Source organism: Mustela putorius, unplaced genomic scaffold (assembly GCF_011764305.1).
Source record: "Mustela putorius furo isolate JIRA1106 unplaced genomic scaffold, ASM1176430v1.1 tig00003853_pilon_pilon_pilon, whole genome shotgun sequence".
Lineage (NCBI taxonomy): Eukaryota > Metazoa > Chordata > Mammalia > Carnivora > Mustelidae > Mustela > Mustela putorius.
This window is the reverse complement of record NW_025422005.1, coordinates 5,239,718-5,263,372: the sequence shown is the minus strand read 5'-3', so window position 1 is coordinate 5,263,372 and position 23,655 is coordinate 5,239,718. Positions and strand designations below refer to the sequence as shown.

The window sequence follows — 23,655 nt, the reverse complement described above, 5'->3', positions numbered from 1 at the left end:
TGCCTTCATCAGTGTTTTTAATAGCACATTAACAATACACAGTTGACAAATGGGAGAAAATCACAAGCTTCTTAGATCTTGGCTTTTCAACTTTTCCTCCTCGCTGTGTCCAGTGAGCTCTGCGCTCGGGTAGCCCAGCAGCTCCACCGACAGCTGACGGACGCAAGGGAGGCTGACCGTGACTTTGATTTCACACACACGACCGAGGGGAAAGCAGAGACAAGGTCACTATCGGTAGTTTGCTAAATGCCATGTACTCTGTCATCGAGGTTCAGGACCGTGGGGACCGGCGCAGGAATTGCCCATTTTGCTTCGAGCGAACACGCTGACAACGATTACCAATGGCCCATTTCCCTACTTCGTGATCAAAGATTTCTGCTCTAATCTTTAAGAACAAGCGGGGCCTTCACTTGGTCAGCCACGTCCTTGCCGTTCAGCGCCTCGACGATGGCGAGCGCGAACTCGAAGCTGGTTCCGGGCCCGCGGCTCGTGAGGATCAGGCCGTCCCTCTCCACGCGGTTCTCGGAGTAGCTGTAATGACCTGCGAAGTCGAACGAGAAGCGGTTACACGGCAGCGGGCTCTGCGGGACAGCCGTGAGCACCGCTCTGCGAGCCCGCGCCGGTGCAGCGCAGGACTGCTCTCGCGTCAACCCAACCGAGCCAGCCCCGGAGACGGTGCCGGGAGGCGGGCTGGGCTCCGGTGAGCACCGCGCGGACCCACCACGGCGGCTGCCCACGGCCAGGAGGCGAGGACACCCGGCCGCTGAGGGACACACCACAATTCACGCAGGGCAAACGCACCTGCGAAAGCCCTCGCGTGCGTGAGGCAGCGTCGGGGGGGGGAGGGCAGGCACATCCGCGGGGCTCGAGGGTCCGCCCGGGCACCGGCACCGACCACCGGCGGAACGGCCAGCGCTGGGAGGGGCTTCCTCTGGACCCCCGCTCCTGCCTGAAGCCCGGTCCTCCTCGGCTGTCCTGTCCCCTCGGAGTCCATCAACTGGGAAGACGGACTCGTGTCGCAGGAGAGGGGGCCCCAAGTCCACACCACGCCTGGACTGTCACAAACCATCACCCCTCCCATGTGTTCTCCCAAGGGCCCCTTCATCTCTCCTGAAAATCAGTTCTTCTCTCCTGAGAGGCCCACCTTCCCTTGCCTTCTCTACAGACTGCCGGCCCCGCAGACGCCACGCCAGACTCCACGTCGGAGACCGCCTGCGGCGCACACTTCCTATCACGCAGGCGCCGTGTCACAGGCTACAGACTCCTGTCACGCAGACTCCTGTCACTCAGAGTCCCCCTCAGACTGCCTGTATCTCTCTCTCTCTCTCTCTCTCTCTCTCTCACACACACACACACACTGTGCTGTCTCAAAAACAAGCAAAACCTAGACCTGACACCCAGGGGCGGGATGAGGGAGATGAGTGGAGGGAGAAACCATATTCATTTCTCGGGGGCCCCTTCTGTGTTCCCCAACTAGCTTTCTGGAGGCAAATACAATAAACCAAGAATGTGCTTCTCCTGTATCTGAATTCAGGGAATGTGACATCTGGGCATATCACAGCCACAAAGCTGGGCTTCCTCAGCATCAGCTCCCCAAGGCCATACCGTCCGCACAAGCAGTCACCAAACGTCCCTGTGCACAGACTAACCAGGCCCGAACTCCTCAGGAGCAGCAGTGCCCCCGCAACCTGGCCCCCCCAACCTGTCTCCACCGGGCTCCCACGGGCATTCCCCGGGCCCCTGCCTCCACTGCACAGAAAGCTCTTCCCACCTCCTCCCACCCCCCCGTCAGAGGAGGTACACGTGATCCCTCCCCAGATGGGGTCGCTCGGGTCACTACACCAGCACCTCCCAGGACGGACCTGGTACAAACAGTCTCCTTGTTTACTGCCTCTCTTCAAAAGGCTGGGCCGCCATCGGCCTCACGTGGCCTAGAACACTGATGGAACCCGGGGGTGCCCCCACGTGTCAGGGGAACCTACGAACACGCGTGTTCTCTCCTCGCCGCATCTGCCCCTTCACACACAATCTGCGCGTCCCAGCCCTCCCCTTCGGCCGCCCTTCTCGCCACTCGCGGCTCAGCACCACAAAAGGTCACCCTTCCAAGTGCACATCAGAGCATATCTGGTTCTGCCCCCAGGAGAAGCCTCTGCCAACTTCCTCCAGCACCTAAAGGTGACTCTGTACTCCCCATCCTGGTGGGCACACCTCTGGGTCAGACCCACGCAGAGAATGGACTGGAAGGAACCAAAGGGGAAGACAGAGAAGAACTTGCCATCCTGGTGGGAGCTTATGGTGACTTGGGTGGGGACAGTGGGGACAGAGAAGAAATCAAAGTTTAAGAAACCTCAGAGACGACACGCAGGACCGAACGTGGGTGGCAGGGAGGACCCCCGCTGCCTGTCCTGGGCGACGGGGCTGCTGGCGGCGCCACACAGACACCACTCAGCTTCCGCTGCATTCTCGGGCCTTAGAAACCACACACTCATGTTCGCGTCCTTTGCGAGTGATCAAGAACACCTAGCGCAGTTTATGTCCTATTATCCTTATTAGAAATCAAGTCACTCACGAAACTAACTGCCTACAGCACAGCACAAGTTTCCTAGTTATCCTACTAGAGAAGAAAAGATCTTCTCCAGTTTGAAGAGAAAAGGTTTTCATCTCTAACCTCACTTACTGATGGTCACACCGGGCCAAGGCAATGTCAGATGCTAAACCAGAACATTGGCTGGGTCGAATCTTCCGGAGCTCACAGATGAACTGCCGGCGGGTGATTTCTAAACGGCTCACCGAACAACCCCTTCGTGGGCAAATATTACAAACACAGCTTAGACTGGTTCAAGACCTTTCAAGGCTCCACAGCTCTTTCCAGTTTCCACCAGGACGAACCAACAGTCCGTACTGGCCAACTACCTCCACCTAGCGGCCATGACGGACAAGGACAACACGCACATGCCGGGACCAGCAAGCCCGAGCCCGTGTGCGCAGTTCAGCTGATGCGGATTTGGGAACTCTGCAAATGGACACCTCCGTTGCCACGAAGCATTAATTATTAACTTCTTTTTAACTTGAAGCAAGCCTTCCAAATCCCGAAGTCTCTTCAGAGGAAAGGCAACTGTACGTGAGGGGTCAGCACCGAACCGCAGCTTTTACTGGCGCACGTCTCACCTGCTTGGTCAGTGGCTCTGGGACAGCAGAGTAGTTGCCATCCACACCCAATGTCCCCAAAGCCCGAAATATTTACGCTCTGGCCCTTTAAGGAAAAAATCACTGGCCTCTGAGCGCAGCAGCTCTGGATTCAAATCCCAGGGCTGACACTCAGCAGTCAGCTGACTGCTCTGAGCCTCACCTTTTCCTTCTGTACATTGGGGAGGATGCCAGCCGCCCAGACCTGCTGTGGGAGTCCAGTCCCGCAGAGGTGCAGGACCGGGGGCGGTGTCATTATGACACACGGCGGCCCGGTGAGGACAGCCTGTTCGCTGCTGGCCTCCCAGCACCCGGCCCAGAGCTGGGCACTTACCAGCTCTCCCCTCCCCCGCGCGGGCTCGTGCCAGGCAACATTCTGCAGGCATTACACACAGTAAGTAACTCACGGGACCTGTCAACAGCCCTGCGAAGCAGGGGCCACCGGTATCCTCAGAGGACAGGTGAGAAACCAAGGCTCGGCGGGGGAAGGAGACCGCCCCCAGCAGGGAGCCGCGCCCACACCCCCTGGCCGGGGCCCAGCTCCTCCGGGCTCAGCTTCCAGACTGGGCCTCCTGGCACCACCGACAGGGAGGAACTGGAAAGGCTACTGAAGTCACAATTTCTTCATTTAAAAACGGAGAAACGGGAAGACTGTGTCAGTCTTCTCACTGGATTGCTTATCTGAGCAAAAATTTCACTCTTATCTACTGAGCACACCAGAGGAGACACCCAGGAGCTGATGAGAGCTCCACCTCTCGGAGCCTCTGAAGGGGCAGATGCTTCCAGCATTTTTCTCTTCACAGTAGGACTTACTGGATGAACTCAATACCTCGTAACTTAAACGTGTGTGGGAGCCTCACTGGGACAGAGGCGGGGCCTGAGTTCCAGCCTGACTCTGGGCAAGTCGCTGGGCCTCTCCGAGCCGGTTTCCTCATTTGTGAAGTCAGTACCTGCCTCGCTGGGCACCAGGGCCCGCGAGGCTCCATGGAGATAATGTCTGTGAATGTACTTTATAATCTCTAAGAGTTAACAATCTAATCTGCTTCTATTCCTAATCAACCTCAGAGTTCTTGAGGCATTACAAGAGAACAGACACAACAGATCACCTTCAGATAAAGGAAGAACAAGTGGCCTACTACTCGACCCTTCCCCCAATATGTCGTAAGGACTAAAGGAAGCCTGATTCCGATCTTCCCAACTCTCCCAAACCTCTCCTTTAGCTCCATGTAAATTCTTTTTTTTTAAAGATTTTAGATTTGAGGATTTTATTTATTTAACAGTGAGAGAGAGCGCGAGAATGCGCTCAAGCATGAGCAGAGGGTTGGGCTAGAGGGAGAGGGAGAAGCAGACTCCCCACTGACCAGGGAGCCCAACATGGAACTTGATCCCCAGACCCTGGGAGCAAGACCTGAGCCAAAGGCAGACGCTTAACTGAGCCCCCCAGGCACCCTAAGTAAATTCTATTCCTACATTTAAAAATGCTCAGCAGCAAGACCCTTTAAAAAAAAAAAAAATCACTTTCCACATGGATGGTTTTATCAACAACTAAGTATCTTTCTAGCAACTAAAATAAAATTCTAAATTTTTAAGAATATACTACCTTGGATCAGATTTAAGAATATTCAGAACAGAGGCCCCTGGGTGGCTCAGTGGATTAAAGCCTCTGCCTTCAGCTCAGGTCATGATCTCAGGGTCCTGGGATCGAGCCCTGCATCGGGCTCTCTGCTCAGCAGGGACCCCGCTTCCTTTCCTCTCTCTCTGCCAGCATCTCTGCCTTCTTGTGATCTGTCAAATAAATAAAATCTTAAAGAAAAAAAAAGAATATTCAGAATGTCCAACAGCAAGAGTGAACCCTAACATGAATGATGGATTTGGACCGATAATGCTGCGTCAGGGCAGGTTCACAGACCCTAACTCAGAGACCGCTGGGGTGCGGGAGAGGAAGGCGAGGAAGACGGCGCACGCGCCCAGGCAGGAAGCGCGCGCGAACTCCGCACATCCTGCTTCATTTTGTTGTGCGCCTAACACTGCTCTGAAAAGCAAGGTCTGCTACTGATTAGAAAAGATATGGTGAAAATGCACAGCTCGACTTGGCTGTAAAGACCGCCAAAGCGATGCTACCTGCCCTCCTTTTTGTCTTAGTTCAGTATCAGCCTCCAGCAGGCCTGAGGCAGGGGAAACAAGGTAACCCCGACATCAGCTGCTAACGTTACCGTGTTGTCTTGCTGTTTGCTCAGTGAAATGAGGTTGGTTGATGTTTCACCCAGAGCCAGCCGCTTCGCCTCCCTGCGGGCTGAGCGCCAGCCGAGCCACTTCTGGCTTCTAACTGGAAATTTCAGATGCTCTTGCAATTACCCACACAAGTGTGAGTTTTCTCTCTCTTTGCAAGTTCCCAGGTCTCTGCCTCTCTGCTACAGGCACTCCAGGGACAGATGGCAGAGGAAGATGCCACCTGACAACACAGTACGGGGCTGGTGTTCTGAAGCTCGTGCTGAGAGCGGCAGTGGTCACGGGGAAGGCTCCGTCAGTACGGACTCGTACCTCAGGTGCTTGGTCACCCTGCTTTGCTGGGGAGTCACACACCGCCTTCTAGTTAAAGAAATGCTTGAGAGATGACCCCTACCCCCCAGCGCTCAAAGGATACAATCTTAGGTTTAAAAAGCAAGCAGCAAAACAATTTATCTAGATCTCATTTGAGTAAAAACATTAAAATAGGGGCGCCTGGGTGGCTCAGTGGGTTAAAGCCTCTGCTTTCAGCTCAGGTCATGATCCCAGGGTCCTGGGATGGAGCCCCACATCGGGCTCTCTGCTCAGCAGGGAGCCTGCTTCCTCCTCTCTCTCTGTCTGCCTCTCTGCCTACTTGTGATCTCTGTCTGTCAAATAAATAAATCTTTAAAAAAAAAAAAAACAAAAAACATTAAAACACAGGGGCACTTGGGTGGCTCAGTGGATTAAGCTGCTGCCTTTGGCTCAGGTCATGATCTCAGGGTCCTGGGATCGAACCCTGAATTGGGCTCTCCACTCTCTCTCGGCCTGCCTCTCTGCCTACTTGTGATCTCTCTCTCTCTCTCTCTCTGTCAAATAAATAAATAAATAAAAATCTAAAAAAACAAAAAAACAAAGAAATACCAAACCATTAAAATACAAAGGATAATATGTGCAGAGAAGTTCTAGAGTTGCACAGGGAACTTTCTAACAGAAGCTACTGCTGAAAAGCAGAAAGGGGGCAAGGAAGTAAGAAAAGGCATCTTTATGTTTTGACTTCATCACCCTTTTGTATTGTTTACACTCTACACCACGAATATAAATTGTTTTTTATAAAAATAAATTAATAAAAATTAGCTGTCTAGCTGTTATTTATAAAAGAAACGTGCCACCCAAGGGAGCACCTCGGTGGCCGAGTCAGCTGACTGACTCTTGGTTTCGGCTCAGGTCATGACCTCAGGGTCCTGGGATCGACCCCTCCACTGGGCCCCTACTCAGCGGGCAGTCTGCTTATTCCCCTCCTTCTGTCCCTCCTCCTTCCCCTCATGCTCTCTGTCTCTAAAAATAAACAAACAAATCTAAATGAACGAACAAAAAAAAAACCAAAACAATGTCACCCAAGGAAACAGACCCACCACCCAGGAAGAGAGCGATGTTCACTTTACTCTGGACTGCAGGCGAAAGGGCACTTTCTGAAATTGCTGTCAAGGTTTAAAGTTTACCCTCAGGCATCTGGCAAAGTGTTTAGTAGAGAATCCTAGTAAGCCTGGCATTTCATAACCATTCCCATCTAGGACAATCAGGCGTCTGGCTGGCCTTTGCGCAGCCCGCGTCCCCGTCAGGGCGCACACAGAGACAGGCACGCACCATCTCCGCCGCCCCCCCCGCCCCCCGCTGGCTCCCTCTCTCTACCCTCCCTCTAGCTGGAATGCTTGAGAAGAAAGCTAAGAACAGCCCGCACCTCAACCCCCAGCCTCTCTGCACAGGGCTAACCCGGGCAGGAAACAGTGCTAAATGGCAGCTTTCTGGAAGGTCTTTCTAGACATTAAAATAGAAGGATATACTTACTTCCATTCATCATTTTGTCTTTAGCAAGTGGGTGTGTTGTAACTTTGCTTCCAAAACCGATTTCATGAGCCAAAAGAGCCGTAGGACCTAAAAAGAAGATTAACAGAAAGACTTAAGGGTGGACACAGGAAAACCAATGGTTTAAAAATTGCAACAGCAGCAGGAGTCTTCAAAACCAGGAGGCTCTTACCTAAAATATACTTATGATTCTGAAGTTAAACACTTTTTCATATGAGAGGTAAGTATGTTTGTAAGAAACCATCTGCTGAGCACATCTGGCAAGAGCATGAACCCAAGATACTTCAATACCCATCTAATCCAAACACACTGAGAAGCATCCAGATAAACGGCGTGTGGCCCCCTTCAAGGAACTGAGGCAGGGCTCCCAGGGGTCGGAGCAGGGGAGACCACCAAGGCTTCCTCTGAGCACATAAAAGGCAGCTGGTGCTCTCCCAACTGCTGGGCTTGACTGCGACCTCACAGACTAATTTTTTCTACTTGAAAATGAAAGATGAGCACTCATTCCTCCATCGACCCACCCGAACATCCCAGGTGGCAGGATTATTACAAGGAACAGGACATTGTCCAGCCCTGTGAAATGCCTGAAGTCTGAGAGAGAAGGACTCCAGCATTTCTTTATTAAAAACCACTTAAGGTCCTGCACAAATGTCCATTTCTGATCCTCTGAAACATGTAGTTGCTAACTGAGACTTTTATCCAAATGTATTCACTTTTGAAAGCGATCAATTTCATTGATAACCACAAGCATATTTCATAAGTAACAGTCCTCAAATAAGGACCAAAAGCAGAAATATCTTATAACTTTGTTACATTAAAACTTTAAAAACAGTAGTTATTCTAACTTTTTTTCTCCAAGCCCCATGCCACACCTAGAAAGACGTGCTTGGGGACAGCAGCGTAACCTTCAGAAGGGGCTGGGGTGCCGTGGCTAAGCCCAGAGGACTGAGCGCACGAGCTTCAGCTTCAGCCAATGCACGCACCTGCTCTCACTGACTTTTCATTTATCAACACAGTTCCAAGGAAAAGGGAGTTATAGACTCTACCTACCAGCTAGATCACAGCTGCTATTCCCAGGAAGATCAACAAATAATACTTAATTACATAAGCCTTCCGCCTGACATCAAGCCAAGTCCCAATTTCTATCTCCTAAATCAAAAGCGTCAAATAGATTTGATGTCTCTCTCCACCTTACCTTTATGCTACACACAGGACAGCCATGTATGGTGGCAAATTTTAAGTCTGTAAAGTCTAAATAATTGCCATTCAAATTTTACTTGAATGGACTCATCAATTACCCTGAATTCTTTCTAAGATTTTAAGAGATAAGAAATAACTCCCTATATGACCTTGTACTTGAAAGCAGACCCTGAGAGGTGACCGTACAGTGAGTCAGGGGTTTTCAGCTGCTCCCTTCAGCTGATAAAATCGCTGCCTCTGGTAACGTTAATAAACTCGTGTTTCGGTTGGATGTAGGAATTCTGTGATGCCTCTCTCATCATGGTGAGCCCAAAATTACTGCTTTGGGGGTTTAAAAATCCTATTTGGAGAATTCGAGAAGAGATATTTACCTGCCATTACTTGAAACTCTGGCGAATGAAATGTTGCTGAGTCTGCAGCACAGACCCAGCCAGCGGAGAGCAGAGAGCAAGGCAGGCAGAAGCCCCTTGGGCCACAACACAGAAGCCAACAGTGCCACCGTGTGGTGACGTGTAGAGAGAACAGGTCACCCCCCCCCCACCCCCATGTCCCGGAGTTGGTACCCAGAGCCAGGCATCTGAGGACTCCTGGGCCCGTCACCTCCAGGCTCCTTTCCCTGTCTCTTCATCAAGACAGTCTCCCTTCCAGTTTGTCTCAGTGACTCCATATTATCCCTCAATACCAGGGGCAAAGCGAACATTGTCTCAGTACAGTGGGCAGTTCCCAACTGCAACACTTCCGAATCTTATTTTTCACCACTCTTCCTATTTGGGGCCGCACCCAGAGGAGCAGTACAGAGCGTTCAGCAACACATACACAAGGCGAGAGCACTGCTTAGGGCTAACGTCGATTTAACTGATTACACGGCCTGAGCTCCTCAGCACGGCACTCAGGCTGCCTGAGCCCCCGACAGTGAGCCAGATTTGGCTAATGACTCTGCCACCTCAGTGACACAGAAGGACACTGACATGTGCTATTTACTTTCAGCAGTAAATAGCCCCAGACTTCCTTTCTCCCTTTGGTTAGAGAACCTAAGAATGAGGCTGTGGCCTCAGGGACTGCAGCGTCCTTCAGGGAGGAGAAAGCTCTGTGCCCGAGGGCAGGTCAAGGGGCTGGCGCTGACTGGAACCCGAGGACAGGCCCTGCCAGGGTGGTCATCTCTGTGGTCCTTAAACAGCCGGGTCTTTGGAACCCTGAGCTTTTACGTGGGTTACATCAACCAGCAACTGCCACGTGTTAGAAATTAAAACTGGGAAACGTTTACAACACAACAATACTTGAGCATCCATGCCACGCCCAAATGATGGCATCGCCCCACTCTCCTGTCACTCCTCTGAGAATGGGAAGGAAAAGGGCAAAGAATGTCTTAATATCTGCTTCCACCTTATGACCCCCTTGAAAGAACTCCCGAGAATCTCTCCTGGAATTATGCAAAGTCCCCAGGATCCCGGGCTTGTAACTTCTTTAACCAGTCCCTCGTACTGACCAAAACATCGTGTCATTTTATCTAACTATCCATTCATTTATTTATTCTTTTGACAAAGACCTCATAAAGACCAATAACGAAGGCGGCACTGGCCAAAGTTATACGGAAAAAATGCAGATGGCAGAGTGCCAGGACACTGGAGCACTGAGACTGGATTTTACAGTGGAATCAGAAAACCAAATATTACCAAGTTTCTAAGATGTGGGGACATCTATGAAGGACCAACAACCTCCTAAACTACGTGACAGATAACACGGTGCCTAAGATCTAAACTTGAACATGGAGGATCAGGCAGAAAGCACCCCGAGGCCTCGAATCCACAGGGCAAGCACAGGACAGCGCTGTTATGTTTATGTCTGACCGATTCTTGCTGACTGGGTGCTGGCAGACATACTTCCTGGCACAGAGATCTGCTGTAACAAGCTGTTTACTGAATTCCAGAGGGCATTATTTTCCTCAGAGGTCAACCAAACACGGAAACCATTAAGTTTCACGGAACATAGACCAAAAGCACAGAGAGGCAGAAAAGAGAACAACTGTACTCATTTCTGAAGTGACACCAACTTCATGCCACCCAAACTAAATAGGCCAGTACGGATGCCCTTCATGCTCTGTGAAGGGCGAGTATGTGGAACAAAATCTTCTGATTCAAGACTACCTGTCATGTATTTTTGAAGAAAACCCAACAACTCATTTTACCACAGGACGGGTCTGCACGTTACCTGCACAGATGGCAGCGATGAGGCCCTTCCTTTTTTCTTGTTCCTTCAGTATCTCCTTCACAGCAGGAGACTGTTCAAGGAAAGCCCAAACACATCAAGTTATCATGAAGCCACAAGTTCAATCTCCAGCTGGAAACCCTGGGAGAATCTGCTTTTAGTTGAAACTGCAAGATCTTCAATCTATCTTCTAACATTTCTAAATCATTAATAGAAAAATTACCAAGTTCACGCCGTCTCTACATTGTTAGACCTAAGCAAGGCGTCTGATAGAAGGGAAGGGCATCCTTTTTAAAAAGATGTTTAAAGATGAGATGAGAAAAGTAACTTCCCTTGGGCAAACTGACCCTTGCCATTTTGTGCTCCTGGGACAGAGAAGGAAAAGGAAGGGTGTGTGGCGTTTTGGGTGTTTCTGGACGGCCGAGTAAGGAACAGGGTCCAGCAGAGTCTCCACGTCAGATCCGACCTGCTCTGTAGGCTTCTGTCGGCCGCGCCCCTCCCTTCTCTCCCGCTATTCCGGCAGGCTGGCTCCGCGCAGAGCACCTCGGTGAAGAAGCAGGGGCCTGTGCTGAAGCCATCTTTCACCCCCCACTGGCAGTTCACTCCCCTGCAGCTCCCGGGCCCCAGCCCCTTTATGCTTAAACCTTCATGACACACAAAATTAGATTCATTCTTCTACTGCAGACACAGAATCTGTTCACAGAGGACTGTTCCACCAATTTCGTTTACTCATGTGATAAATGTTAGTAGAGATGTTTCCTTAATTAAGCCAGAACACCATTCTGTTCATTTTACCTGCTCCTACTTTATTCCCAGTCTCCTTCCTGAAATACTTTAGCAACAAAACCAACAGAACCCAGGCAGATGCTGAAATAATTCCTCTATGTGGTTTTTACCTCAGATAAATTCTGCGCACCCAGATTGCCTCCCGGCAGAACGACTACGTCATAAGGTCCCTGTAGTTAAGAAGAAAAAAAATGGTAAAACATTTCATCTGAAATGCGCACTACAGTGATAGCTCAACAACACTTCCCGGTTGTAAATGTGGGTCTGAGCAAAACACTGTTCACAGAAGAGCAGTTACATAAAGGAAGGTCTTTCTCCACAGTGTAGTGTTGTCGTAACTAGTGAAAACTCTAAACACAGTTACCACAAAAGGATGTCCGTGTTGCAGAATTACAGGTGTAACATGATCTCATTCTTGTAGAAGGAAAAAAAAGGGGTGTCTGGCTGGCTCAGTCTGTGGAGCACGTGACTCCTATTCTCTGGGGCTGTGAGTCTGCATGCCACGTTGGATGCAGAGCTTACTTTAAAACATTTTTTTTTTTAAGCATGTAGTCCCAACATACATGGGATACACAGGTATGGTCTGCAGACACCCACAGACCAAACAGGCAGCCCAGCTGCTACTGGGGTGTGGAGCAGGATGGTGGCAAGGGGACAGTGAGAAAGGGACATTTCAACACTTGGGACTTTTTGTAGGTCCATGCTGTATAAGAGTTACTTTTTTAATAAGAATGTACAGTCATAAAAATAATGAAAAGAAAACAAATTTTAAGTGAAAGGCACAGAAAAAAGCTTCCACCTCTGTGAAAAGTGATACATGGGGCGGGGCACAACAGCAGTGTTTTCGTGGTCCAAGCACCCAACAGCCCAGAGATCTACCGAGTCCACACTTGCTGAATTTATGATACGGAAATTGGTTTAAAATACTTTAAAGATGTGAAAAGAGTTTTAAAAATTTAGTCATTCAGCAGATCACCAAGTGACAACTTAGTACATACTTAGGGTAACACATATTGCTTAGAATTGCTCTTGAAGACAGGGAACATTCTACTGTTGCTTTAAAACCAAGCAAAACTACCAACTGAACAGAAAGTATGTTCAGTACAGAACTTCTTTCACTCCTTTTAGAATCTGAATAAACAGATACAAAAGGTGACCACTATTCTAAGACACCCAGACACAAGCTGAAACAGAACAGTTAACAGGGAGTACCTACCTCTAGTCAGCCACTTTGAACATGTTCTTTAGAACCTCTCAACACCTTCTATATATATACCAATATTCCCATCCTCTACAATCTGGCATTGAAATATGTGAACTTATCAGATAGGAATAAACCATTCTCTGAGTGAGGAGAGCCGAGCACAGGAATCACACTCTGGGCTTCTTGGCAGGGCACGAATGGCCATCGACGAGCTGCCTCTGCCGGTTTTCCTGCCACGTAGATGCTCCATAAGCATATGGCCCACAGCCCTATCACATGGCCATTAAGCAGTGAACCACAAGGAAGGGTGGGCTAAAGCGCCTGTGCATGTTTGGGTGGCCTTGCTTCTGAGAAAAGGGACCTTAGCTCTTCAAAGATTCCCAAGTGTTAGCTGTCGATAAAGTCTCACAATTTCACGAGAATTCTTACTCCTCCCTTAATCACACCACTAATCAACTATGAGCTGTCCCACGTAAAATGGATCACACGGCTATGTCCGTGTCACTGAAAATGGAAAGGCAAAAAGCAGCTTTTGAATAAATAAGAAACAGGAAATGTGGCAGGTGACTCCTTGTATCAGGTGATGAATCAGGATGTATCAGGAGGCAAAGCGGCCTTCGAGGCCAGAGGAACACTGATGACAGTGTACCACTCACTCACTGAGCACAGGCAGCATGGAACTGCCAACTTCCGTGGATACAGAGCGAAAAACGGCAGAGTCCTCGACTTCCCAGGGCTTATCACAGTGGGGAAGACATCCAACCAAAGTAACTTTTTAATTTTTTTTTTTTTTAATTTATTTAGTCAGAGAGAGAGAGAGCGAGAGCGAGCACAGGCAGACAGAGTGGCAGGCAGAGTCAGAGGGAGAAGCAGGCTCCCCGTGGAGCAAGGAGCCGGATGTGGGACTCGATCCCAGGACGCCGGGATCATGACCTGAGCCGAAGGCAGCTGCTTAACCAACTGAGCCACCCAGGCGTCCCCCAAAGTAACTTTTTAAAAATAAGTCAGTGCTAACAGCCTGAGATGTAATCAAAAGACATATGAAGAACCCGATAAGGAAGGCACAGGAGGAGTAACATCAGGTATGGAGAACAAACCTCTTTTTTTGCTTCTTCCAGGCTGGCATCAGGACAAATGACGACGTCTCGGCTACACTGTACCGGGTCTGTCCCAGACAGACCCGCGATGGTGACTTTAATCTAAGAGAAAGAGGACATCAAATAAAACATTCAAACATAAATTTAGAGTAACATTTTCATAGCTGCTGTTTTAAAATAACTTGGCAGGAAATACTGCAACAAAACCATGCTGACTTTAAGCTAGTAAGTTAGCTAACTATAATAACTAGGTCTCTCTCCATTTGCCTGAGACAGTCTTGATTTACAGATGCTGTCCTGGTACCCTGTCTGGTTAGTGTCCTTTCTCCCACAACTGTTCTGCTTTGGGCGATCATCATGTTAATAATCCATCTTACAAAGATGTTGTTACAAAGATTACAATTACAAAGATTAAAATTACCAAAAAAACAATTACAAAGATATTGTTGCTATTTAAATACCACAGTGTTTCCTAAAGATAGACAAGTTAAAATAATGAAATATTACTTTAGCTTGCAAAAATTTATGAAGCTAATAAAACCAAGAGCTGGTACTGGGAAAATGAGAATTTCCCTATACTGCTGGTGGGCCCACATGTTGGTACTTTGGGGAACCATGTGGCAAAATCTGGTAAAGCCACCTGTGGGCTGTTCTTTGGCCAAGCAATTCCACTTTCAGGAATAAAATCAGGAAAAACTTCCACACATTTGCATAAGGAAACCTGTACAAGACTATTAAAGTATTATAATGTCCTGAAGCAGCATAGAATGGGTAGACTGGCGCATATTCCTAGAACATAAAAATAAGCAGCAATTTTAAATAAACAAACCGGATCTGGATGTGTCTTCATTCATGAGAACCAGAAAAATGAAGGGTTAACAGACTTTGGGGTCAGACTGCTAGGATCGAAGTACTGGCTCTTATCCTCACTAAGTCTACAACATGGACACCTTAGCTAGTCTCTCTGTGCCTCGGTTTCTTCAACTGTATGAAGAGGATGGCAGTAACTCACAGGGTTGTTACAGGGCTTAATCAAGTTTATTAAGTGCTTAGAATGACACCTAACATCAGTAAATGCTATTTAAGTGCTCACTATGGATATATATATAGAAAGAGACAGACAGACACATGCAAAATGCAAATGCAGTCTAACGCTATTCTGAAGACATGCATGGGATGGATACACATCAATGAGCAGACAGTTATCTCTGGGGCCAGAAGGGGAATAATACCAGGGAAATATACAAAGAGGGCTGGGCAACGCTTTATTTCTTTAATGCACCTGTTCCTCAAGAAGTGGGTCTATGAGAAATATGGCAAAATGTTAACAAGCATTAAATGTGGACAGAGAAGAAGCAGGTCATTACTACGCACTCTATTTTTGTGTGTTTGAAATATCTTATGAGGTATACTGAGTATTACTTATTAAGAAGGACTTCAAAACCCAGAAAGTTGAAAAGGGGGGAGGGTAGACAATGCTGGGGGACTTACTCCAGCTCGCCTCATGACGTCTACGGGGATGACTGTCTCCATCTCCTCTGCTCCTTTGGCCAGGATGACCAGAGCTCTTTTCGAAGCCATTCTTATGTTGTATTTTTAAAAGACTTAATTAAAAGAAGAAGAAGAATTTCAAAAATCTTGGCAGTGCAACCCTAAAATAGTCCGAAAGTTCAGGTTTTGGTACATTTTTTAAGCAAAGTGACTAAGTGCCTCCTAGGGAAAAGGTGCTGATAAACAGAATGTAAAGTAGCACTTTAGGGTAATACTGATTTACACAGAACTTCCACTGCTGTACTTTTGGAGATGCAAACACAGCAAGGTTGCTAACACATGTTAGCACTGTTCGGATTCTCTTTTACCATTTTTTTAAAACCCAGTATACAATGACTTCTTGCAACCAAAATTTTCTAAAACACAAATACATGGGTCTTGCATTTCACACAATGCGGGGAGAAAGCCTTATTTTTGGAAATACTATTTCAGAGAAACGACTAAACTTAATTTCACGGGCAAAAAGCTACAGACACAGTCTTCAGCAATTAGCCGGTGAGATTTTTGGAGGGGATTTTCTTTTAAGTTCCAATAAGTGCACTAAGAATTTCTGGAAAGTTAACAGTGCTAAATATTTCACATTTTTTTAAAATGACGTAGAAAGATGGGAATTCCCCCCACTAGACTCAACCTAACTGGACCCGCTCTTCGCACTTGGCTCTTTTGCTGCAAACGGCAGCTGCCAAGCGGGGGTCGGAGCCGTTTTTAGCCTGTGCTTCCTGTGGAGTCTGCGGTCCACGCAGCACCGGCGCTCATGAAAGCACTTCAGCCAACACAGCGTCGACCCGCGGCTGCCGACCAGGAGGCCCTGCACACGACCCGCAGAATACGAGGCCGTCCCGTCCGCTCCTGCCCGAAGGCCGCCCGCCCTGCAGGCGCGGCGGGACCCCGTTCTCCGCCGTCCCCTTCCGAAGCCCGCGCCGGCTTCGTGACCCCTCGCCGCCCGCAGCGCGCCCCAACCCCCAACCCGAACCTCGACCCTGCCCACACTCCCGAACCTCGACCCCTTCCGCAGCAGTTCCCCGCCAGGGACGACCAAACCACAAGCGGACTAAACGCTCACGCACACGAGCACGTACGCACGTCGTCCGAGCACGTACGCACGTCGTCCGAACTCGAACCCTCAGACGCGCACTGCGCAGACGCACGCCGCCAGGCTTCTCGTTCTGCCCCGCCCCTCGGTCCTGCGCAGACGTTTGCCGCGCTGACCCCTCCGTGGTCTCCTCTCGCCACCCCGCCCCGGCCCTGCACTGCGCAGACGCACGCCCCCTCGGCTTATTCGGGCCGTCCTCCCCAGTACTGCGCAGACGCACGCCGCCCAGGCCTCACCTCCTGCGGGGCACCGATCGGCGCCGCTCGCTTGCTTACGTCACATCCGGCAGGACCCACCCAGAGCAGGCGCGGGGGAGCGCCGGCCTTTGCGAGTCGTTCCTGTGAGTCCAGGGATGTTTCTATATGGCGCCGCCAGCGTCTCGGGAATCCCGCTGGTTCATGCATCCTCACGAAGTTAACCCTTAGCTGGGCGCCGCAGCCCTGAATCGCGCGCTCCCTTCGGGAGCTCTGGCCGTTTGCTGTGAAGAGGCGTTTTCCTGGAGCGGAGTTGAGTCTTCACGCTTCTTATGCGCGCTCGAGGTCCCTTTCCTGGAGCGCCTTCCATGTCCCCTCCGACCTGTTCCCGCTCGTGTCCCCACGGTGGGCCACCCGTCCCCCGGTCCTGGGCGACTCTTAGCATTTCCCGTGGGTTAGTTTCTCAGAGCTGTTTGTTCCCCCCAAGATCCCGGTGCTGCTGCTGCAGCCTCGGGATTCGAGCCCTGCTGAGTACATGGACCTGATCGGTGACACTTATTTAAGTTAGAAACTCAAATTTTGTTAAAAGTTTGAACTGAATATTGATACTTGGACCTATTTCAGAAACCAAGGTGATAAACGTTACATTGACCAGATGGACTCCTATCCTTGTCCCCATGCAGTTCGTCCCCGCTCGCAGGCTCCCTGCGGGTAACCTTTTAGTTTCCTGAGCATCTTTCCAGGATTTCCTTGTGCAATCACAAACAGATACAGTTTTACTTCTTGCTTACGGAAATGGAGCAGACTGTATTGTTCTCCCCTTCTCTCCCTGCCACCACCACATGATGTTGGAGACCTTTCCTTCTCAAAAGGAACTTCCTTCTTTTCAGATAATATGCCACTGTGACATGTCTCAGAGTTTATCAGTGCCCTACTGATAAACATTTAGGTTATTTCCAACTTTTTTTTTTTTTTTTTCCTAAAGTAGGCTCCCTGCCGGGCATGGAGCCAAACCCCTGCAGCTTGAACTCTCGACCCTGAGATGAAGAACACCTGAGATGCTATCAACAGTCAGATGCTCAACCGCTGAATCACCTTATTCATATGTCCTACTTGTATAGGCAAAACTGGGGAGTAAATTCCCAGGAGTGGCGGATACATCCATCAACTCCATACAAGTTAAGTCACTTATCACTCGCCAGTAATATGTGAGCTCAAATAGTATTTTAAATACACTGGGTGTTTTGGAAGTTTCAGTTTAGCTATTAAAAACATGTATTTTCAAGAAATAACTTGCATGCCTTTGTTGGTTTACAAAGTGCTTTAATATATTTCATGAGATCCTTACAATGGTGGTGAGAGTGGTTTTTGCTAAGAATTGTACATAGATTTATAAATTGCAACACTGCACTATGCAAAATTCCTAAGTACCTTTAAATAAGGTACTTATTTGGCATTTTAAGAAAGCATTTTGGGAGTTCTGGAATGACTTTATCTTCAGCTGTTTACAGAGGAAGCAGGAAAAAGCCACCTCCTTTCAGTTTTGAAGTATGGTGGGAAATAGGCAAGGGGTTAGACATGTGTTTCAGAAACCAAGGAGGAATTTACGTAGATGAAGGAAGACCAAGCAAAGATGGGCTATTGTGTTCCAGTGCCCCACAGTAAACTCTTGGAAGGAGGCAGCCGTGCTGGTGGCTTGCTGCAGCATGAGATAGCCAGCATAGAACAACAATGGCAAGACAGATGGTCTTGGTGGTGAAAGGGAGGAGAGGGAATGAACCTGACTTAACACTCCTGAGACATCTACATCACCATCAAGATCTGAAATGGACCTGGGTCAGCATCGATTTTTATCAAATGAATACATTGCATATAGTGTTTACAACTCAAGTATTGCTTACGGTAGATTATCTTTTAGAAATATCCACTCTTTCCTCTTTCATCTGCATGAGTGGAGGATATTTCCTGCCCCTTGACTTTGGGTTTGACCTTGTTTTATTTATTTTTTTAAAAGATTTTTATTTTATTTACTTGAGATGGAGGAGGGGCAGAGGGAAGAGCAGACTCCCCACTAAGCAGGGAGCCTGATGTGGGGCTCAATCCCACGACTCCGGGATCACGATCTCAGCTGAAGGGTGACACTTAACCAACTGAGCCACCCAGGCACCCCCGGTCTGGCCTTGTTTTAGCTAAGAATGTTAACAGATGAGACCTGATTGAAGGCTTGAGAAGCATTGACCTGATGACCAGGTTTGCTCTGTTGTACATTTGCACTGTCATATAAAGGACTATCCTTCAGGGCTGCTACTGCTGCCCATTCAACCTGGGTTTCAGAATGAATACGTGCTCCCTCGGCCAACCTGTATCTGTGCCCAAGGCAGTCACCACAGCCAAATGGCAGACTTTAGTACTCAGATTTTGATATGACATAACAGCTCAGTGATACAGCATTAAAAGGCTCATAATGAAAAACAGCAGTCTTCTGACTCAGTCCTTCCTACCCGTCAACCCTGCTTTCCAGAGGAAAATATTTTCAGCTCTTTAAAATTAGTTCTTGTAATTGTCTCAATAGTTGACCCTTGAACAGCATAGGCTTGAACTACATGGGTCTGCACATATTTTTCAATGAACACAGTTCAGTACTCTCAGTGTATTTTCTCTTACTTAGGATTTTTTTTAAAAAGATTTTATTTATTTGAGAAAGAGAGCGCAAGCACAAGCGGGCAGAGAGGCAGAGGGAGAAGCAGACTTCCCACTGAGTAGGAGATCCAACATGGGGCTCAATCCTGGGACTCTGGGATTGTGACCTGCTCCAAAGGCAGACACCCAACCGAGTCACCCAGGTGTCCCTTATGATTTTCTTAACAGTTTCTATTCCCTGGGTTATTTTATTATAAGAATACAGTATATATAAAATACAACAAAGTGTGTGTTAATTGACTGTTATTGAAATGCTTTCCGGTCAGCAGTGAACTATTACTTTTTTAAATAATTGTGGGGGGGGGGAGTCAAAGTTATATGCAAATTTCTGACTGCACAGGCTGCGGGGTGGGGGAGTGTTTGCTGGCCCTACATTGTTCAAGAGTCAAGTGTATTTTTAAACAATATTTTATACTATAATTTTTCTGTATTGGTTTTAGACATTGTATATTAACTTCCTGGAAAACATACTTTTCATTTCGCAGCTGCAGAGCCTGGGGTCTGGAGGGGTGAAATGACTAAAAGGACCTACAGAGTCTTGGTCAAATTCAGATATTCTGATACCCAAATTCACACTCTAGCCACCATAAACTCTTGTCAGTATTTCTTAATAAGTCCATAACACCCATGACACCCATCTTAACTTTCTAGCTCATAGTTATTTCTCCTCACACATTTGCAGAATAAAACAAAAAATTCAACCATTCACCAAAAAATGTAGCTTTATTACTGTCAGTGAAGACACCTTCTAATTCAGTCCCTGATTTCCAGGCAGGAAAACCTCATCCTATTCACTATTCAATTCTACATTTGGTAGGTCTTTATGCATTGCAGGACATGCAAACTAAAAGTCTCTGGCTGGTCTCAGATAGCCTAAAATCTTTTTATCGAAGGGCTTGAAACATTTAAAGATACTGTTCTGCCTTGATGAGCTCCTCATCCAGCAATGGAGAAATGATACTGATAATGTGAGTGAAGGAGTTCAGGACATGCTACCTCCAAATGTCACCTTGCCATATTATGTTTAGTTAAAGGCACTTTTTAAAACAAGAGGTGCAAGAAAGGCACTCAGATCCCCCCCCCCTTTTTTCATCCTGAAAGAAGAGGAAACTCTCAGGTGAGAGCTGCCCTCTCAGTGCCAAGAGGAAAGAACCACCACCAGAGAAGCACTTGAGTCTGGAAGAATTTGCACATGGAGACCTTGTTACAATAACCCTTATCTTCCTTCAGTCTCCCTGTTTTACTTTAGCTACTTTTCCATAGTTGCCACTCTTTGCTCAACTCTGTATGTAAACGTTTACCTTTTGCCACCTCTTTGGGTCTTCATTTTCTTATGAAGGCTTCTGGGTCTCCCAAAACTTAAATAACTTGTATGCTTTTGTTCTGTTAACCTTTTTATATTCATTTAATTCTCAGACTTTGCCAGAGACCCTAAGGAAACAGAGGTACAGTTTTTGCCTGCCCTACATTAACAACAGCCACCCGTGGCCATTCTGATCCTGCTTCCAAAAAACAACCCTCCCCCAAAGTAGCCTGATCACAATAAATAGCAAAGAAACTGCTGCCGGGTTACTTATTACTTTCCCGCTCATCACTTAACATTTCACATCTCATCTCACGAAATACTCAATTTTCTATGAATGTGGATGTTCTCTTTTCCCTCATTGATAGTACTTATTTAGCGTTTTGTCTTCTGTTTCCTTATCTGTTTCCCTCTAATCCTGTGAATTCAGTAGGACCTTCCTGTCTTGGTCACTGCTGAATCCCTGTCACCGGCGACAGCCCCTGGCCCATAGCAGGTGCTCCGTAAATACTTGCTAAGCCGTGTCTTAGTTTCACCCTGAAGATGTTCCTTCCTTTGACTATCGCTATGGATCAACGGTTTACATTTGTAGAACACTACAGTTTACAATGGGGCTCCAACCAGTTTCTCATTCCGATTTTATCTTCTTTTCCACATTAAACTCATTTCGCCGGACACCGAGTGGGAAATTTTATGTGCCGCGATTTTCATCCTTTCCCAGGCTCACTGAGAAGGGCGAGGGGCTGAACTGCAGTTCCTGGGTCGACGTTAGGCCCCTGCCGCCGCGAGTGAGGGTACTTTGCGACTGTCACTAAAGGCTGGCGCGGGCAAGCCTCGGAGAGGTCCGGCAGAAACGGCGAATTTCCCCTCCGAGCCCCCAAAAGGTTAGGTCGGCGAGACGGGAGAAGAGTGGGCGAGCCCTGACATTTGAGGCAGCGCTGGCGCAAGGGGGAAATTCTGACACCGAGGTGTGTGAGGGGCCGGGGGAGTGGCTTCGCCTCTGCTCCCAAACTGTGTGAAAGCCCCCCGAGCGTGGGCCACCCGGCGCCGCTCCCACGGCCGGCCGGGGCCCAGAGGCCGGCGGCAGACCCGCAGTGACGTCAGGCCCGCTTCCGGCGGCCGGGGCCGGCGGTCGGCGGCGGCGCCCGGGATTGGCCGAGCCGCGCCGCAGGGGGCGGGGCAGCGCGCGTTCCCAGCCACCCGTGCGGCGCGCTCGAGCCTGTGGCGGCCCGCCTCGGTCGGCCCTGCCGGCCGGAAGTATCCCAACGGCCTCCCGGCCGCGGCGAGGTCACCGTCGCTCCTCGGCGACCCCCCGAACTTCCGGGCGAGAGGGCGGCTAGCGTAGGCGGGACAGGAAGTCGGCCCTTCCCGCCCCCGCATCCCAGATTGGGTTCGGCGGCGGGCGGTGACCGGCGCGCAGGTTCCCGCGCCCGGGAGCGCCGCTGCGTGCGGGGGGCCGGTCGCCCAGCGGCGGCTCTCTGCAGAGGCTGCGGAGCCCCGCGCCGGAAACGCGGCCGCGCCGTGGCCCCGTCCGCTCCCATCTCTCCCTGGCTCTCTGTGGAGCACCGCGCCCTGCTCTGCTGTTCACTGCCATCCTAACGGATTAGGGTCTGATAGGGATTTCGATATGGGGTTGTCAGAAGCGTTAAAAACACCTTTCATTTGCGAAGTGTGAATAGTAATGCCCGCAGTTTGGTGAGGTCGTCGTGACGTCCTAATCTAGCAGAACGTTCTGAGTCCTTGCTGCTGCCCTTTGGCTGTAGCCTGTATCCCCCTCACTGCACGCAGTGTTAAGCTGGGGCTGCACCCACGGTGAAAACTGTTCCCGGCAACCTTTGGCTGGGCTGCCGGGTGCTGTGGACCTGCAGGCTTTGGCAGCGCCTGCCTAAGCAAGGGATTGTAGTCAGGGTATGCAGCGATGTTCCAGTCCCTCTCCCTCCACACTGGGGTTCCTTCTCTTCCACATTCTTAATCTCTTACTCTCCCTCACTCATTTTCTTTTTGTTCCTGGTACAGAAGGTACCCTGTGCTTTGTCTCCTCCGTGCTCTGGCACAAAGCAGTTCCCCCTAACTGGAATGCATCTGCGTCCCTACAAGCCTTTCAAGGTATTCTCCGTTTTGCAAAACCCAGCTGCAGTGCAGAGCGATCCAGGAGACCCTATAAAGTATTCCTATAGTACTTTGTTCTCCTGTTACAGTACCTGTAAGGCTGGGCGGCCTTATCATAGTTATTTGTGCGAACTTCCTCCCTCTCTAGGGTGTGAAGGCTGTTGGCATGGGACCTTACCTAGCTACACCTCACAAGACAGCAGAACTCATTCAAGAAGCTTTGAGTGCCTGTCATGTGCCCAGCGCGGCCCAGGGAGCTGGGGAAACAGTGAAAAACCCCGTCCTCTCCGACCGCGCCCACCTCCCTGAGAGTAGGACAAAACAATAAGCGAATATGGCGATAACTGTGTGTCATGTGCTGATATGTACAATCAAGGAAAGTAGAGGGATGAAAGGAGTTGGAGAGGAACAGGGAGAGGAGGAAACCTAGGTTAGACGAGGGGACAAGTCATCTGGAAAGTGAGACCATGAGAGAGCAGCAGAGAAGGGCCCTGGAGCCGGTGTGTGCTCCCTCCATCAAAGAACAGCAGGGCAGGCATCCTTGAGGGGAGTGGAAGGACGCAAAGTGGGAGAAGTGACAGGTCAAATCCTGTGCACGCTTGCATCAGACATTCAGTAAATGCTCATGAATCGAATTTATTGATTTGATAAGGGAGAGAGAATAATGTAATGTTAGTAACATCAAGACTTGGAAATTGCTAGAGTGGAATAGACCTCCTAGGCACATACTGGTGTTCCCAACTTACATGTGTGTCCGTTAGAACTCTTACTTAGTGCGGTGGCATTTAACTGAAATAATATCCCCATGAAAACCGATGGTTTATGCAGCAGTCTGCCACTGTAATGGAAATCTGGAAGAAAAGGACACAGATTTTCAGGGATGAAATGGATTGACATGTGACTGGAGTCATTTGGTAGAGAATAGCAATCACCCTTGAAAAGCTCAGATAGAGGGG

The 23,655-nt window shown here is 49.0% G+C and overlaps 2 protein-coding genes across 6 annotated transcripts; one reads left to right on the top strand and one right to left on the bottom strand.

Annotated features, from left to right (window-relative positions):
- Nucleotides 1-16,489, bottom strand: PARK7 (Parkinsonism associated deglycase). Of its 2 annotated transcripts, none has more exons than XM_004768630.3 (7): nucleotides 16,368-16,489; nucleotides 15,241-15,353; nucleotides 13,750-13,851; nucleotides 11,559-11,618; nucleotides 10,666-10,735; nucleotides 7,240-7,326; nucleotides 1-541 (listed from the first exon to the last, which is right to left on the bottom strand). In XM_004768630.3, exons 2-7 carry the CDS (start codon nucleotides 15,328-15,330, stop codon nucleotides 381-383), a joined length of 570 nt encoding a protein of 189 aa, XP_004768687.1. In that variant the 5' UTR covers nucleotides 15,331-15,353; nucleotides 16,368-16,489; the 3' UTR covers nucleotides 1-380. The 2 variants fall into 2 exon arrangements, with proteins under 2 accessions (XP_004768687.1, XP_004768686.1); XM_004768629.2 differs by having other exon boundaries at nucleotides 16,299-16,421.
- Nucleotides 15,869-17,934, top strand: LOC101682845 (uncharacterized protein DKFZp434B061-like). 4 transcript variants are annotated; one of them, XR_006601644.1, is made up of 2 exons: nucleotides 15,869-16,899; nucleotides 17,573-17,934. XR_006601644.1 is itself a non-coding variant. In XM_004768628.3 (2 exons), the coding sequence occupies exons 1-2, from the start codon at nucleotides 16,055-16,057 to the stop codon at nucleotides 17,626-17,628; spliced, it is 732 nt and encodes a 243-aa protein (XP_004768685.1). In that variant the 5' UTR covers nucleotides 15,869-16,054; the 3' UTR covers nucleotides 17,629-17,934. The 4 variants fall into 4 exon arrangements, 2 of the variants coding, with proteins under 2 accessions (XP_004768685.1, XP_044919618.1); XR_006601645.1 differs by having other exon boundaries at nucleotides 15,869-16,904; nucleotides 17,576-17,934; XM_004768628.3 differs by having other exon boundaries at nucleotides 15,869-16,733; nucleotides 17,576-17,934.
- The last annotated feature ends 5,721 nt before the right edge of the window (nucleotides 17,935-23,655 follow it).